Here is a 17,006-nt window from a genome sequence, read left to right on the forward strand (position 1 = left end):
CACAAATACATTAGTAACTAATTTTAGTGATTAATTTTAATGTACAAATAATATTTTTATTATTTATGTGCTTGATTATTGAGCACTTTGAGAAATATAATTGAGGATAATTTAGTGTAAAACTAATATTAAAATCAGTTATTAGTATAGAATACATATTAAAATAAAATATATATTAAAAATAAATTAAATTATACATATATTTATATATAAATATATAATAACTAATTTTAATAATTAATTTTAATACACAAATAATATTTTTGAATTGAGAAAGTGCTTATGAATAATCATGTCATCAAAGATTAATTAAATTGGACGGCATCCTAATAAATATGTATATATAAAGAGGGTGAATAATATAAATTAAATGAGCTTTCTTGCTTATACATCATTGCAGGTCACGAGATAGTGAGATACACATTGTAGACTTTTCTTAATTTCGGATGCTAACAACAGAAAACTCATCTATCGATCTTCATCATTAATCATGTGTGGTGGGTAAACTCTATATATGTTACAAAAAAATAAAGATTGAATTCCATGCAATTTAGTAGCCACAGAGTTTGTTTCAATGTTTTGCAGAAGAATTTATTAAAAAAAAATTGAAGAGGAATGAAAAGCAAGAAATTAAGAAGCAAATTAATGCAAGTGGATAAGGATTTTAATGTGGGACAACCTGAATAGTAAAACTAGACATATATGAAACTTTAATTTGACGCCATCATCATTATTCATTCACACTACTAATTATACATATATATTTTTCAGAATTAATACATATATTTAAAATATAAATTTTTAAAAATTTATTTGTCATTTTATTCTAATTTTTATTTGTAAAACTCCATGACTGCAACGATAATTGAGGAATCATTGCAAGCAACCTGAAACCGTGAAAATCCTGAGGCCTTGCATAATTTCTCAAATTGTTTTTCAGTTCTTTCCTTTCCACCATGAAATAGAAAGATAAGAAAATCCAGATCCACAGCTTGAGTATCCTTAGACGATGTTGATTTCGGAATTTCTGGCAATAAAGTATCCAAAACTATGACCTTCCCATGTGGTGGCAAAGCTTCATAGCAGTTTCTTAAAACCTTGACACATTCTTCATCTCCAAAATTATGACATACATGCTGAAATAATATTGATGTCAACTTATTAGATTTTATTAATATAAAATATATTATTGATGACTTAGATAATAAATAAATTTGAATTATTATAAAATGCTAACCTTGAGTAAAATGGCATCACCTTTTGGAACATTTTTAAACATGTCTCCTCCAATATGCTCTATCCCTGATCAATGATCATGCAAAATAGTGCATGCTATCTAAATCAATAATATTTTTTCATTTTGTATTTGGCATACATGAGATAAAATTAGTGTTAAAGAATTGATAAAAATCCAGGTGCAGTCAACTTCACATAAAGTTAATAGTTAAGAACGGTTAAATAATTTAACTAATTTAATTGAATTTTCATCTAACAACTCTCAATTATTAACTTCACATGAAGTCGATAAATTTCCATCTAAAGAATTACCTGGATGAGGGGGTGCATTTGTGACAACACGAGGCAAATCAAAATTAATTGCTTTTTGAATTGATGGATAGTGGAAGAGAATTTGTTTGAGGACTTGTCCGTATCCACCTCCAACATCAACTAACGTTGATACTCCCTCAAAGCCTTTATATGCATTAAGGGTTGATTTCATTCCTAAAGAGCCAGCTTGTGACATTGCTTGCTCGTAAAGATTACCTAACTCTTTATCTGTCTCCATATATTCAAATGGCAACTTTCCATACACTTTTTCGAAATGATTGTCATTGTTAGCATCCAATATTGCATCCTTTGTATCTGTCCTGTTTTTTTTTTTTTTAAAATAAGAATCATTAAAATATAGTAATATACATATTTTCTTTCTTTTCAATTTTTATAACTTTTCTTCATATGATACTCCTAGTCTATATATATTGTGTTATTTGGTTTCTGACAAGTAAATTGAAATTAAAATGTGGTCAATAATGTAAAGGACAAGACATAAATAAAGAATCGATCTCACTAAGAATCAATTAAGGTAGTTAATTAGTTAAAAAATAAGTCCATTATAAAAAAAACAACTCTCTATTATATTATTTTTTTAAATTTTAAAATTAAAAATAAATTATTTTTCAACTAGTTGGTTTTAAGTTGGCTACACCTTAGATAGTCCTTTAGGGGTTATAAAATTTATTATTTTTAGTTATTATTTTGTCATTAATTCAATTTTTTTTAGTCTAGTAATCCAACAAGATATTTTATCCTATATTTATAAACATTTATTATTAACTGAAGGTCAAAGCCAATAAATTTTGATGACCCTTTAATATTGCTTATTAAATAAGAAAAAGTATAGGGTATCAATATACTATCTACCAATTTATTGTCAATAATAATTAATTATTATATTTTAAACACATGTATAAGAAGACACATTCAGAAAATACATATATAAAGACACTTTCATTAGACACAACCATAAAAAAAAATATTTTTATTAGACACATTCACAAAGACACTTACATTAAACATAATCATAAACAAGAGTTATAGCAGAAGTTGACGGAAATGCTATTGGTAACATAGCAGAATTGATTAAGTAATAGCGACTATATTATATGTATACCAAAATTAAATACTAAAGTCAACTATCAGTATAAAATATACGTTAGAATATAAATACATATTAAAAATAAATTAAACCAAACTTATAGTTATAATACTCATTTTAGTGTATGGATAACATTTTATGTAGTAATATGTAAGATTACCAAAGATGACGGTATCCTCGATAGACTAAAGTTGACATTGCAGCCAAGGAGCCTCGTTGTTCATGACTAGTATAGTATTTTCCAACAGGAGAAACTGCATAAACCCTTTCAGTGTCACCGTCTTCATTAATGGTGCGAATGGAGCAAGTCAGAAGAGAATGAGCCACCAATGATGGCAGCATGCGTTCAAGTCTGCTACCCATCTCACTGTGTTGCTTTGGAATCTTAGATGCAATCTCAGAAGCTGACATGCCTAACGAACTCTCTGCCTTTGATATGATATCAAACAAGTTCATATCAATAGCAGCGTTCAAGATTGCAGGAAACACCTGAGCAAATGCAAAGGAAGCAGCTTTGGTGAAAGCATCATCATAATCCTCCTTGGTGGTTATTGAACTCATCATATTCATATATGCTATCTACTTTAATTATTATTACTCTTTAATTAACTAACTCTAATTTAGTGTATGTATTAGTATTAGTCAGTAGTCACTCATCACTCTCTCTATATATATATACACGCTAAGAGATTTTTTATTCCATAAAATTTGACTACATGCTCTTTCAATTAAATATTTGTTTGTGATGAATGACAATTTTAAAATAATAAATGAATGTTTCAAATTAGAGGAGGGAGTAATAATAATCTACCTAAATCATTTATCATATATATATAAATAGGGAAAGTATAAAGAGCCAATAAAATATTTGTAATGGAGTTTTATGGAATATTAGAGATATAATAATTATGATGGTTTCAGTGGCTAAGAGAAGGGGGGTTGAATCTTAGCCCCCTTTTCGCTTGCTAACACTTGCTGGACTTTAGAGGAGACTTTTCTGTTTTATCTCGTCCCTAGTCATGAGACATTTTCATTTTGTCTCGTCACTTGGCATGAGACATTTTGACTTTGCATTAGAACAGTAAAAACAGAAGTGAAGTAGGAGAGAGAGAAAATTACACCCAGATATATCCTGGTTCAGCTGTTAAGTGCAGTGCAGCCTACATCCAGTCTCCATCACAACAATGATGGAATTTCACTATAATCATCCAGATTACAACTTGTAAAGTGCTAACCCAACTTACAAGGGGATTCCCACAGAATCATGAAACACAACACAGATGTACAAAAGAACTCTAAGACATCTATGGCTTTTTCTTTTAATTTTGCACTCTCTGCCTTTTTTCGCTCTATGGCTTTTTTCATACAAACCTCACTGTTTGCCTTTTTCCATGAGACTCAAGACATGACAAAATTAAACAGAAAATTACTAAACAGAAAACATTGAAGGAGAAGAGAACTGCTAGCTTAGGTAGCTCTGAGAACTCTGTGCCTTGCACTCTCAAATCTTACTCCTTGAATCAAACCATGACTGTTCACCTCTTTTATAGAGAAGTGAAGCCTTCACAGTTGAAACACAAACCCGAGCTCAGCTTCTTTTCCTTCAACAAAAACCGGTTCAGCCACCCAGAGAGAAAAGGTAACTCATGCAGAAACCAACATGCAAATACCTCTAGTCCTTCCTTGGTCATCACTCTTCATCAATTCGAGCGCTCCATCCTTGGCTTCCTCTCCAAGATGGATTTCTGGCCCTTGATGCTTCATGATGATGATGACTTCATCTGCTTCAATCTCTGCCTTCAACCATCACTTCGCCACTCTAGCTACTCCCTGTGGTGGTTGAGCAGAATCAAAGACAAGCCATGCCTCCAAGGATCTTTCCTACTGGCCGAATCTTCATCCTTCTTTTTGTGTATGAAGGATCCGAGATTACCTCACCAAATCTTACCAGATTAGGTGATAATCTCAGTCACAGCATACTTTTCTTTTTCTTTTTCGTGCCATCAACTCGATGGTCTTTAGCCTTGCGTTTCTTTCCTTTTGGTAGCTCCAAGTAGCTTCCATGGCTTCCTGTGTAATAACCGAAGAGAAGAAGCAAAGGTAAGAGAGAGGAGAGAGAAGTTTGAACTCAAACTAATGGGTAATAACAAAATGAAATTAAAGTCCCACTTCCCTAGCTTAGAGTGGCGTGTATCATTATGATCACCATCATGTCAATCACACCTTCTCTCTCATGTTCCCCATGCTAGTTTAATTAAATTTCAAATCCTTCAAAAGTGAGTTGGAATCCGTTGGAAGCTTCATGGATTCGGGTAATGCATGGAAGCATTCAATAATTTTGGGCTTGTTTGCAACAAGGATTATTCTTGGCCCAACTAGAAACAACTGCTTTCCTGATGGATTTGGATCAAACATAGGAAGCTTTCTTTGGGCTTGTAGCAACAATATTAATCTTGCTCAGTTAATCATCACAATAATTCAGCCATATATCATTGAATATTTTTGAATCAATGCTGAATTGGAAAGCAAATTCACACTTGGGCTGCAACATTTTATTTTATTTTCGGCCCATATAAAAACCTGCATCACAAAATTATTAATTAACATAAAATTAATCAAGATTGAATTAATAATTTTGCAATTAAGTATTTTAATAATGTTTGTTCATCACAAAAATTAATTTGGAGTTTTCCAAACTCATCAAATTAGTATTACTTTTTTCTGTCAGTTGAAGCTTTTGAGATGAGTAGTATCATGACATGGTATTAGAGAGCTAGATTCGAAAGATAAAGAGTTCGATTCTTGGTGAACTCCAAAATCAGTTTAAGTTTTTGGAAAGATGTTTATTATCCTAGTACTCGGATGATTATTCTAAATATTATGGGATATGTTCATTTTATAACTCAATAGCCCATTATACATATTGTACAAATAGTTCATTGTCTTCCTAGCGGATCCGTATAAATATACCGTTTGAAAGTTGAAACATTCACTTAGCTTGTTGGTACTCTTATTCGATGAATTATTGAGCACTTTGTCAAAGATTAAATTGAACGGCATCCTAATAATTCATTAAAAAGTTGAATATAAACGTAACTGAGCTTTCATTGTAGCCTTTCGTCAATTGCGGAGGATAACATTTAACAGCAGAAAAGTCATCTTTCTAGATTATTCTAGACTGAGCTCGTGCATGGACTTTGATTGTTTCTGTTTTTCTTGTTTATTTTTATTTTTCAGATCCTGTCAACGAGAAAGAAAAAAAAATATAAAATATGATTTTATTATTTTTATTATTGTCTCTTTTCTTTTATAAAACAACAAAACTTTTAATAAAAATAAATATAAAAATTGAAAATAAAAATAAAACACACACCGAATATATGTTAAATTATTTTTGAAGGTTTCATTTTTTGAAGAATATTCCAAAAGGATATACTATAAAATTTTCTTAAATATTGTAAGTATTTTTAATTTTCGTAATTATGAAAAATATTTGAATCCATTTTACTATGTGGTGAAATGGAGTGTGTGAAAATTATGGAACATCTATCTTTGATCAACACAGTTAAATTGGGAACTTGAGATTATCTTATCTATATATACATAAAGTTGATAGTGGGTAATAAACAATATTTCTCCCAACAACAACAAGTGACAATAATCTTTATGAACTATATGAATAATGAGTTTTAAAATTGGCTCAATAAAATAAAAAAAAATATTTCACTCTTAAATTATTTTTTAAACTCTAATATTAGGATAATCATTCGCACACCTAATAAATTGAACATATATACATTCAGTCATTGTTAATTGTGCATGAATAAATCGAATAAAAAAAATAACTATCCAATTAAGAACCAACATAACCATCTGCATACCGATTGAATTAAATATTTTTTACTCTATTGTTCACACTGTTTAATTTTTTTATTGTCTACCTATATATATATATATATATATATATATATATATATATATATATATTAGTCTTGGTCTGGCTGTAACAAAAAAATAATAAATAAATAAACAAATAAAATGGTAAGTAGAGGCTTGCAGTATTATTGTTTGTATGTAGATGAGATACGTAATAATAGGTGTGACTGTGATATATATTGGCAGTATTATTGTTTGTATATATGAGGCTTGCAGTATTATTGTTTGTATGTATATGAGTTTGTTTCAATGTTTTGCAGAATTTATTTTAAAAAAAAGTTGAAGAGGAAGGAAAAGCAACAAATTAAGAAACAAATTAGTGCAAGTAGATAAGGATTTTAATGTGGGACGGACAACCTGAATAATAAGCTTTTCTTTATGCATAACTTTCTTTTATATAAATATAATAATATTAGAAAAACACAAAAAAATAACTAAAATTTATCGTATTTAATATTTATTGTTGTTTTTGACTAATATTTTTTGTTATTAAATACTTTGTTATGTTTTAGATAAATTAACTTTTGAAAAAAAAAGTATTAATAGAATCTTTTATAATAATAGATATTGACACATTATTTTTAGATTAATCCCAACAATCATAATAAAAGGATTTAATTTTAATATGACGTGTCAATATCTGCTATCACAGAAGACTTTATTAATATTTGTTTTTTCAAAAATTAATATGTTCGAAGCGTAAATCTTCGTGAACTTATTTATCATTTTACTCTCATTTTTATTTGTAAAACTCCATGACTGCAACGACATTTGAGGAATCATTGCAAGCAACCTGAAATCGGGAAAATCCTGAGGCCTTGCATAATTTCTCAAATTGTTTTTCAGTTCTTTCCTTTCCACCGTGAACTAGAAACATAAGAAAATCGAGATCCACAGCCTGAGTATCCTTAAACGATGTTGATTTCGGAATTTCTGGCAATAAAGCATCCAAAACTATGACCTTCCCATGTGGTGGCAAAGCTTCATAGCAGTTTCTTAAAAACTTGACACATTCTTCATCTCCCCAATTATGACATACATGCTGAAATAATAATGATGTCAACTTGTTAGATTTTATTAATATAAAATATATTGATCACTTAGATAATAAATAAATTTGAATAATTATAAAATTTTAACCTTGAGTAAAATGGCATCAGCTTTTGGAACAGTTTTAAACATGTCTCCTCCGATATGCTCTATCCCTAATCAGTGATCAAGCAAAATACTTATATTTTTAGTATGTCCATTTTGGTACAAACTCACGTGCAGTCAATTTTACGTAAAATTGATAACTGAGAGCCGTTAGATGATTTGACTGATTTAACTAAATTTTCATCTAATGACTCTCAGCTATCAACTTTACGTGAAGTCGACTGCACCTGAGTTTTCACCATATATTTTGTATCTTTCATTGGTGAAAACTCAGGTACAGTCAATTTCACAGTGAAGTTGATACTTGAGTAGAGCTGTTAAATGAAAATTTAATTAAATCAGTCGAATCATCTAATAGCCCTCAGATATCAACTTTACATGAAGTCGACTGCACCTGCACTTGAATTTCCACCTCTTTCAATACATGAGATCAAATAAATTAAAATAGTAATAACTAATTACCTGGATGAGGGGGTGCGTTTTTAACAACATGAGGCAAATCAAAATTAATTGCTTTAATTGATGGATATTGAAAGATAATTTGTTTCAAGGTTTGTCCATATCCACCTCCTACGTCAACTAACGTTGATACTCCCTCAAAGCCTTTATATGCATTAAGAACTTGTTTCATTCCTAAAGACCCAGCTTGTGACATTGCTTGTCCGAAAAGGTTACCTAACTCTGTGTCTGTCTCCATATATTCAAATGCCATCTTTCCGTACACTTTTTGGAAATGATTGTGATTGTTAGCATCCAATATTGCATCCTTTGTATCTGTCCTGTTTTTTCAAAAATAACAATCATTAATTTTTCTGTTTCTCCTTCTCAATTTTTATAACTTTCTGCATGTCCTTCTCGTGTTCATTTGTTTTTAGAGACGGAACTTTAAGACAGAGACACAATATCATATTTAATAGATGACACATGAGATATGAATAAAGATATTGTGTTCAGAGGTGTTCTGACAAAAATGACACAGATATACTAATAAGAGATACAATTTATTTTTTATTTTTTCTTTTATTATTTTTATTAATTTTTTATAATTATATTTTTTATTATTATATTTTTCTTCTCAAATTTTTTAAATAAAAATAAATTAGATTTTCATAATTTATTCTAATTTATCATTAAAAAAATACAAACACAAAATTTTATGTTCCTATCATTTGTATCTTATTCTCAGTGTCTTGTTTTATTCTGCTCTTAAAAATAAACGTAACCTTGTGTTATTTGTTTTTTGAGATAAAAGAAATACTTATTAATAATGAATAAAGTTAGTAAGTTAAGGTAATTAAGTAAGGTTAATTACCAAATATGACGGCAACCTTGGTAGGTTATAGTTGACATTACAATCCAGGAGCCTCCTTGTTCATCATGATGAGTACTTGTATAGTATTTTCCAACAGGAGAAACTGCATAAATTCTTTCAGTGTCACCGTCTTCATTAATGGTGCGAATGGAGCAAGTCAGAAGAGAACGAGCCACCAATGATGGCAGCATGCGTTCAAGTCTGCTACCCATTTCGCTGTGTTGGTTTGGAATCTTAGATGCAATCTCAGAAGCTGACATGCCTAACGAACTCTCTGCCTTTGATATGATATCAAACAAGTTCATATCAATAGCAGCGTTCAAGATTGCAGGAAACACTTGAGCAAATGCGAAGGAAGCAGCTTTGGTGAAAGCATCATCGTACTCCTCCTTGGAATTATTATTATTATTATTATTGGTGGTGGAACTCATAATTGATATATGCTACTTTAAGGATTAGTCTTTAACTAACTCTAATTTAGTGTATGTAATCACTCATCACTCTCTCTATATATATAAGTAGAATAGTCAGTGGCAAATATACAAAGCTAAGAGATATTTTTTTGCATAAGATTTGACTAATTATTATTATAAATCTGATATATTAATGACACTAAATAAACAATAATGTTTCTTAATTAAGAGTGTTTATAATGCGGTTTGAATTAATTTTAAAAGTTAAATTAATCTGATGATCTAAATAAACAATGTTTCCAAGAGTGTTTGTAATACTTAGCTTGTTCTTTATTAGTTTATTGACTTTTAAAATTTTATAAAAAAAGTCCTTTAATCCATTAATATCAAATAAAATCATTATCTAGCTTTTTCATTTTTAAAAAAAACCTAATATATAGTCCTTCAATATAGCATGCATGGTAGCTCAAGTTTAACGTTTTAAAGAGTTTGAAGTAACAAAATTTTTTTGGTTTAATTACTCTATTGGTCTCTATAGTTTTGTAAAATTTTCAATTAGTTCCCTATATTTTTTTTCTTTTAATTGGGTTCTGCACCAATTTTTTTTTTCAATTAAGTCCCTTTTAGTGGTAATTGACTTAATTGTATAGGGACCCAATTAAAAAAAATGATGTAGGGATTCAAATAAAAATAAAAAAAGGTATAGGGACTCAATTAAAAAAAAATTAGTACCAGAACTCAATTAAAAAAATATAGAAATTTAATTAAAATTTTTTCGAAATTATAAAAATCAACAGAATAATTAAACTTTTTTTGAAATATGTGTAAACTAAATTTGTATAGCCAACTAAATTAAATAAATGATATTATGTGCATACAAAAAATTATTTACCAATTAATTATAATATATATATATATATATATATGACATAAATATTGTTTTATTGTAATATTGTAAACACATTTGATTATTTGTTTATTGCAAGATTGATAATTCTAATAACTAATTCTTTAATAGAAAATTGTATGAATTAATACATATAAATATACATAAATATACATTAATAAAATGATGATAGTGATTGGAAACTAATAACCTTTACAAATTTGGTTTTGGGTTATATATGGTTGGAGGTTGGTTGATGTCTATGTCTAAGACAGTGGCATATTAATTGCAACAATTTACCGGTTGTTTTATGAGAAGTTCTATATATATATATATATATTTTGAGGAAAAAATTATGCATTTATTTTAAGCTATAAAATTAATGTTATATTAATTTTATCTTTCTTACTTTCTTTTATGCACTGGGTTATTAACATCAAAGTGAAAAGAAGAAAAAATATAAAATATTTAAGAATTTCTATCCTCGACGCATCGTCTTTATGTAATTGATTTGCCTCTCTTCGCATTTGTTACCACCGTCTTCCTCTCGTGTCTTTATATTTTTTGCTAGGTGAATTCTATGGTGTAAAAAGAAATTCTATACCTATAGATATGTGTTGATTTATTGGAGAGCTTGACAAGTGTTTAAAAAGTGACAAAATCTGCACTCTTTGTAGGAGAAGTACAAGGACCTTGTTTTTTCTGCAAGTGGTTAGGTCAAAATTTTGATTGACTAATTATACTAATTAAAATTAAATTTAGTAAGATGATAAATCTCACCACAAAATTATTTTTTTATCGATCTTTAACAACTACAATAAAAGGCTTCAGGTTATATATTTTATTTTGTTTGAACTTTGAATCATTTTAATCTTTTAATAAACTAACTTATTATTTTTATTTTTAATCCATATTTATTATTGTTATTACTATTATAGTAAATTTTGTTAAATCCAAATAAAAGTTTAATTATTTTGTTGGTTTCTATAATTTTGTAAAATTTTCAATTAGGTCTTTATATTTTTTTTAATTTGGTCTCTGTATTAATTTTTTTAATTAGGTTCTTTTTTACCGTAATTGATTTAATTGTATAGGGACCCAACTAAAAAAAATTTGGTATAAGAATCCAATAAAAAAAAATAAAGTATAGAAACTCAATTAAAAAAATTTTAGAGCAAAGACTCAATTAAAAAAAAACATAAAAACTTAATTAAAAATTTCGTAAAACTATAAAAATCAATGGAATAAATAAGTTCCAAATAAAAAATATATTCATTGTGTTATATTGTAAGCCAAAATACAATTGTAATGTATTCCAGAAATATGACTCACGTATTACATAATTAGTCATACTAATAATATCCATTTGTAATGATTTTTTTTTATATTATGAGCAATACATACTTAATGATCTTTTTATTATTAAAATAAAATAAATTACACTAATTTTTGCTAGCATCTAAATTCACTAAATACGTTTAATTAAATTAAAAGTTAACAATAAAAAATATTATTTATTATATTGTTATTTACAATTTTTAAATTTTGTGACGGTAAACATACTTTTAAGACAATTTAATAATATAAAATTTATGACACAAATATTTTTTTTATTAGATATCATACAACCCTTTATTTTTAAACAATATTGCCATATAAAATAATTTACTATATATTTTGTAAATAAAAAATAAATTTAGATTAAATGGTTAATAGCTTAAACTGAGTCGTTATTTTTCAAACAATAATAAAACAGAAATCCAATTTATGATGAGGTCTATTATTATGTCAACATAATTAGTCATAATGAAAATAATTACTCACTTAAATTCTATATCAAAAAAGAAAATTTTTTTATATCATTCCTACAAAGAGTATAGACTTTGTCTTTTTCTTTAAACACTTGTCAAACTTTCCAATGAACCAACACATATCTATAGGTGTAGAAATTTTTTTCTTTCTACATCATAGAACTCACCTTTTTGCTATTATCACAATGCTTTCTTTTTTTTTGAAAAAAAAAATTCTGGTTTCATATTTTTTTTTCTTTTGAGATAATTATATGAAACAATCGATTGAAGTAAGGTAATATTTTTATCCAATAAATCTTTTAACTAAATAATTGTTTGTGATAAATGACAGTTTAAAAATGAATAATTATTTAAAATTAGAGGAAGAAGTAGTAATAATGTACCTAAATCATATTATATATAAATAAATTATACTAGATATATACTAAAATAAGTTATAAATATAAAATATATATTAAAATATAAATATATATTAAAAATAAATTAAATAATATATATTTATTTTTTATATAAATACATATATCCCTTAGTTGAAGGTTGAAACATTCACTTAGCTTTTTCTTTTTTTTTTTAATTAAGAATGAGGTTCGAATTCTGAAATTTATAGGTGAGAATGAAAAAATTATATTATTGAGAAGTGTTAGGAGTCGGGGTCAATAAATTTTGTAATTTATAGTCATCAATTAATTATTATTAGTGTTTTTAATAGTATGAGATTTTATCTAATAATATAAAATTATTTACTTCTCTTTTACAAATTAAGTATCGACTATATTTAATAAAAATATTAACTTTTTAAACTTTTTTTATATTATTTAAGCTATAATTCATTGGTAAACATTTACCGTTGATTATGTAATTGTTGGGTGAAATTGACATGCATGTATATGTTGATTAATTATATATTGAACACTTTGTCAAAGATTAATTAAATTATTGGACGGCGTCCTAATAACTAATTAAAAGAGTTGAATATAAACATAATTGAGCTTTCATTGTAGCCTTTCGTCAATTTCGGATGATAACATTTAACAACCGAAAAGTTATCTTTCTAGATCATTTTAGACTGAGCTCATGGACTTTGTTTGGAGATAAAGAGGTAAAAATAATATAAAAAATTATTTTATTATTTTTATTATTATCTCTTTTCTTTTTTAAAACAAAATTTTTTTTAATAAAAACAAATACAAAAATTGAAAATAAAAATAAAACCCACACCAAATATATGTTAAATTATTTTTAAAGTTATTTTTAAGGTGAATTCAATCTTATCCTCTTTAAAATTAAGGATAAATTATTCTTCGCGATATATATAGTGATGAGACTTAGCTGAAGTTCATGCTTTGCCAACGATTACAGAAATATTATTGAAAGTTAAAGCAAAATATGGTGTATCGGTTGATGATGATTCCAACTGTGACGACAAACTAAAATTTAAGTCAATTTGGTCACTTGTTTTCATACTAATGGATCGCGGTAGAATGTAAATAAGAGAACATCAACGCAACGCTGTCATAGTAGTTGCTACTCTCATCGTGACCGCAATTTATCAAACGGTTATGAGTCTCCCAGGTGGACTCACTCAAGGCGGTAGCGACGATGGTCCAAATAGTAATAAGCTTGTAAACGCTACTTCATCTCTCAATTCTACTACAGTATGAAAATCTGTCTTGTCAGACAATGTTTCTGGTCAAAAAATAATTTATGATAATTTTGAAGTTCTTAATTTCGGATGCTAACAACAGCAAAATAGTCATCTATCGATCTTCATCATTAATCATGTGTGGTACACTCTATGTTATGAAAATTGAATTCATGTTTAAAGGTTTTCCATACACGCAATTTAGGTATATATGAGTTTGTTTCAATGTTTTGCAGAATTTATTTAAAAAAAAATTGAAGGAGAATGAAAAGCAACAAATTAAGAAGCAAATTAGTGCAAGTTGATAAGGATTTTAATATGGGACGGACAACTTTTATAATAAGTTTTTCTTTATGCATAACTTTTTTTTATATAAATATAATAATATTAGGGAAACACCAAAAAATAGCTAAAATTTATTGTATTTAGTATTTATTGTTGTTTTCGGCTAATATTTTTTGTTATTAAATACTTTTGTTATTAACTCTTGAAAAAAAAAGTATTAATGGAGTCTTTTATAATAATAATAGATATTGACACATAATTTTTAGATTAGTCCCAACAATCCTCACAAACGGATTTAATTTCAATATGACTTGTCAATATCTGTTATCAAGAAAGACTTTATTAATATATTTTTTTTTTAAATTTAATATAATCGAAGCGTAAATCTTAGTGAACTTATTTGTCATTTTACTGTCATTTTTATTTGTAAAACTCCATGACTGCAAAGACATTTGAGGAATCATTGCAAGCAACCTGAAATCGGGAAAATCCTGAGGTCTTGCATAATTTCTCAAATTGTTTTTCGTCTCTTTCCTTTCCACCGGAAACTAGAAACATAAGAAAATCGAGATCCACAGCCTGAGTATCCTTAAACGATGTTGATTTCGGAATTTCTGGCATTAAAGCATCCATAACTATGACCTTCCCATGTGGTGGCAACGCTTCATAGCAGTTTCTTAAAACCTTGACACATTCTTCATCTTCCCAGCTATGACATACATGCTGAAATGAGGAGTTTTTGTTAGATTTTATTAATATAAAACATATTGTTGACTTAGATAATCAATAAATTTGAATTATTATAAAATGCTAACCTTGAGTAAAATGGCATCAGCTTTTGGAACAGTTTTAAACATGTCTCCTCCGATATGCTCTATCCCTGATCAGTGATCATGCAAAATACTTATATTTTTAGTATGTATTTTGTATAGAGCAATGCTAGGGGCCAGCAACTTTTGTGATTGGTAGCCAGCAAATAACCATCAATGATGATTTAATGGTGTGAGATTGGTGTGAGATTTCATCCAGTGACTCACATTTCTCTGCTGGTTACATGCTGGCCAAAATTCAACAAAACTGCTGACCCCCTAAACTTTTCCTTTTGTATATTTCAATACATGAGATAAAATAAATTAAAGAATAAAACATAAAATAGCCCTTGACAATTACTTCGAAAAACAACGAGGCCCTTAACAAAAAAAAACCCAACCCAACCCCTGACAATTGCTTCGAAAGGACAACGAGACTCATGTACCAAAAAAAATCAATGTTGTTTTTTTTTACACAGGAGCTAATCAGTCCAAAAAAAATATTAGGGTCCGGATTGAGTGTTTTTTTTAAGGACCTCGTTGTCCTTTCAAAATAATTGTTAGGGATGGGATATTCATTCTAAATTAAAATAGTAATAACTAATTACCTGGATGAGGGGGTGCGTTTTTAACAACATGAGGCAAATCAAAATTAATTGCTTTAATTGATGGATATTGCAAGAGAATTTTTTTGAGGACTTGTCCATATCCACCTCCTACATCAACTAACGTTGATATTCCATCAAAGCCTCCTTTATATGCATTAAGAAGTTGTTTCATTCCTAAAGAGCCAGCTTGTGACATTGCTTGCCCGAAAAGGTTACCTAACTCTGTGTGTGTCTCCATATATTCAAATGCCATCTTTCCGTACACTTTTTGGAAATGATTGTGATTGTTAGCATCCAATATTGCATCCTTTGTATCTGTCCTGTTTTTTCAAAAATAACAATCATTCATTTTCCTGTTTCTACTTCTCAATTTTTATAACTTTCTGCATATCTTAGTGTGTGTTTGTTTATGAGGACGAGACATTGAGACAAGGATACACAAACACAAAATTATGTTTAATAGATAAGATATGAGATATAGATAGAAATATTGTGTCAAGAGATACTGTATTAGTGTATTTTGTGTTTATCCTGACAAAAAAGACACAAAGACACTAATAAAAGATACATCTTATTTTTTATTTTTTATTTTATTATTTTTGTTGATTTTTTATAATTATTTTTTTATTATAATATTTTTTTCTCAAATTGTTTGAACGAGAAAAAATGAGGATAAAAATTTGTTCTAGTTTATCACAAAAAAAAAATATAAAAATAACAAATTTAATATTTATATTCTCTGTGTCTTATTTTTAGTATCTTATCTTATTTTGTTAACAAACGCAATGCAGTCGTGTGTTATTTGCTTTTTTGAGATGAAAGAAAAACTTATTAATAATGAATAAAGTTAATAAGTTAAGGTAATTAAGTAAGGTTAATTACCAAAGATGACGGTAACCTTGGTAGCTTAAAGTTGACATTGCAATCCAGGAGCCTTCTTGTTCATCATGATGAGTACTTGTATAGTATTTTCCAACAGGAGAAACTGCATAAACTCTTTCAGTGTCACCATCTTCATTAACGGTGCGAATGGAGCAAGTTAGAAGAGAACGAGCCACCAATGATGGCAGCATGCGTTCAAGTCTGCTACCCATCTCACTGTGTTGCTTTGGAAGCTTAGATGCAATCTCAGAAGCTGACATGCCTAATGAACTCTCTGCCTTTGATATGATCTCAAACAAGTTCATGTCAATAGCAGCGTTCAAGATTGCAGGAAACACCTGAGCAAATGCGAATGAAGCAGCTTTGGTGAAAGCATCATCGTAATCGTCCTTGGAATTATTATTATTATTGGTGGTGGAACTCATCATTGATATATGCTACTTTAATTATTATTAGTCTTTAACTAACTCTAATTTAGTGTATGTAATCACTAATCACTCTTTCTATATATATAAGTAGAATAGTGGGTGGCAAATATACAAAGCTAAGAGATATTTTTGCTGCATAAGATTTGCCTAATTATTATTATAAATCTGATATATTAATGACAC

The 17,006-nt window shown here is 28.2% G+C and overlaps 3 protein-coding genes across 3 annotated transcripts; all 3 read right to left on the reverse strand.

The window, feature by feature from the left end:
* Positions 1–362: 362 nt before the first annotated feature.
* On the reverse strand, positions 363–3,285 carry LOC130955791 (isoliquiritigenin 2'-O-methyltransferase-like). The gene is made up of 4 exons (XM_057882759.1): positions 2,817–3,285; positions 1,549–1,868; positions 1,238–1,302; positions 363–1,136 (listed from the first exon to the last, which is right to left on the reverse strand). Exons 1-4 carry the CDS (start codon positions 3,224–3,226, stop codon positions 834–836), a joined length of 1,098 nt encoding a protein of 365 aa, XP_057738742.1. The 5' UTR covers positions 3,227–3,285; the 3' UTR covers positions 363–833.
* Positions 3,286–6,957: 3,672 nt separating this feature from the next.
* LOC130954180 (isoliquiritigenin 2'-O-methyltransferase-like) lies at positions 6,958–9,530 on the reverse strand. The gene is made up of 4 exons (XM_057880913.1): positions 9,060–9,530; positions 8,210–8,526; positions 7,733–7,797; positions 6,958–7,634 (listed from the first exon to the last, which is right to left on the reverse strand). The coding sequence occupies exons 1-4, from the start codon at positions 9,488–9,490 to the stop codon at positions 7,332–7,334; spliced, it is 1,116 nt and encodes a 371-aa protein (XP_057736896.1). The 5' UTR covers positions 9,491–9,530; the 3' UTR covers positions 6,958–7,331.
* Positions 9,531–14,453: 4,923 nt separating this feature from the next.
* LOC130954181 (isoliquiritigenin 2'-O-methyltransferase-like) lies at positions 14,454–16,853 on the reverse strand. Its single transcript, XM_057880914.1, has 4 exons — positions 16,396–16,853; positions 15,514–15,833; positions 14,912–14,976; positions 14,454–14,819 (listed from the first exon to the last, which is right to left on the reverse strand). Exons 1-4 carry the CDS (start codon positions 16,821–16,823, stop codon positions 14,517–14,519), a joined length of 1,116 nt encoding a protein of 371 aa, XP_057736897.1. The 5' UTR covers positions 16,824–16,853; the 3' UTR covers positions 14,454–14,516.
* Between the last annotated feature and the right edge of the window lie 153 nt (positions 16,854–17,006).

The sequence above is a fragment of the Arachis stenosperma genome, chromosome 10, assembly GCF_014773155.1.
Source record: "Arachis stenosperma cultivar V10309 chromosome 10, arast.V10309.gnm1.PFL2, whole genome shotgun sequence".
Classification (NCBI taxonomy): Eukaryota; Viridiplantae; Streptophyta; class Magnoliopsida; order Fabales; family Fabaceae; genus Arachis; species Arachis stenosperma.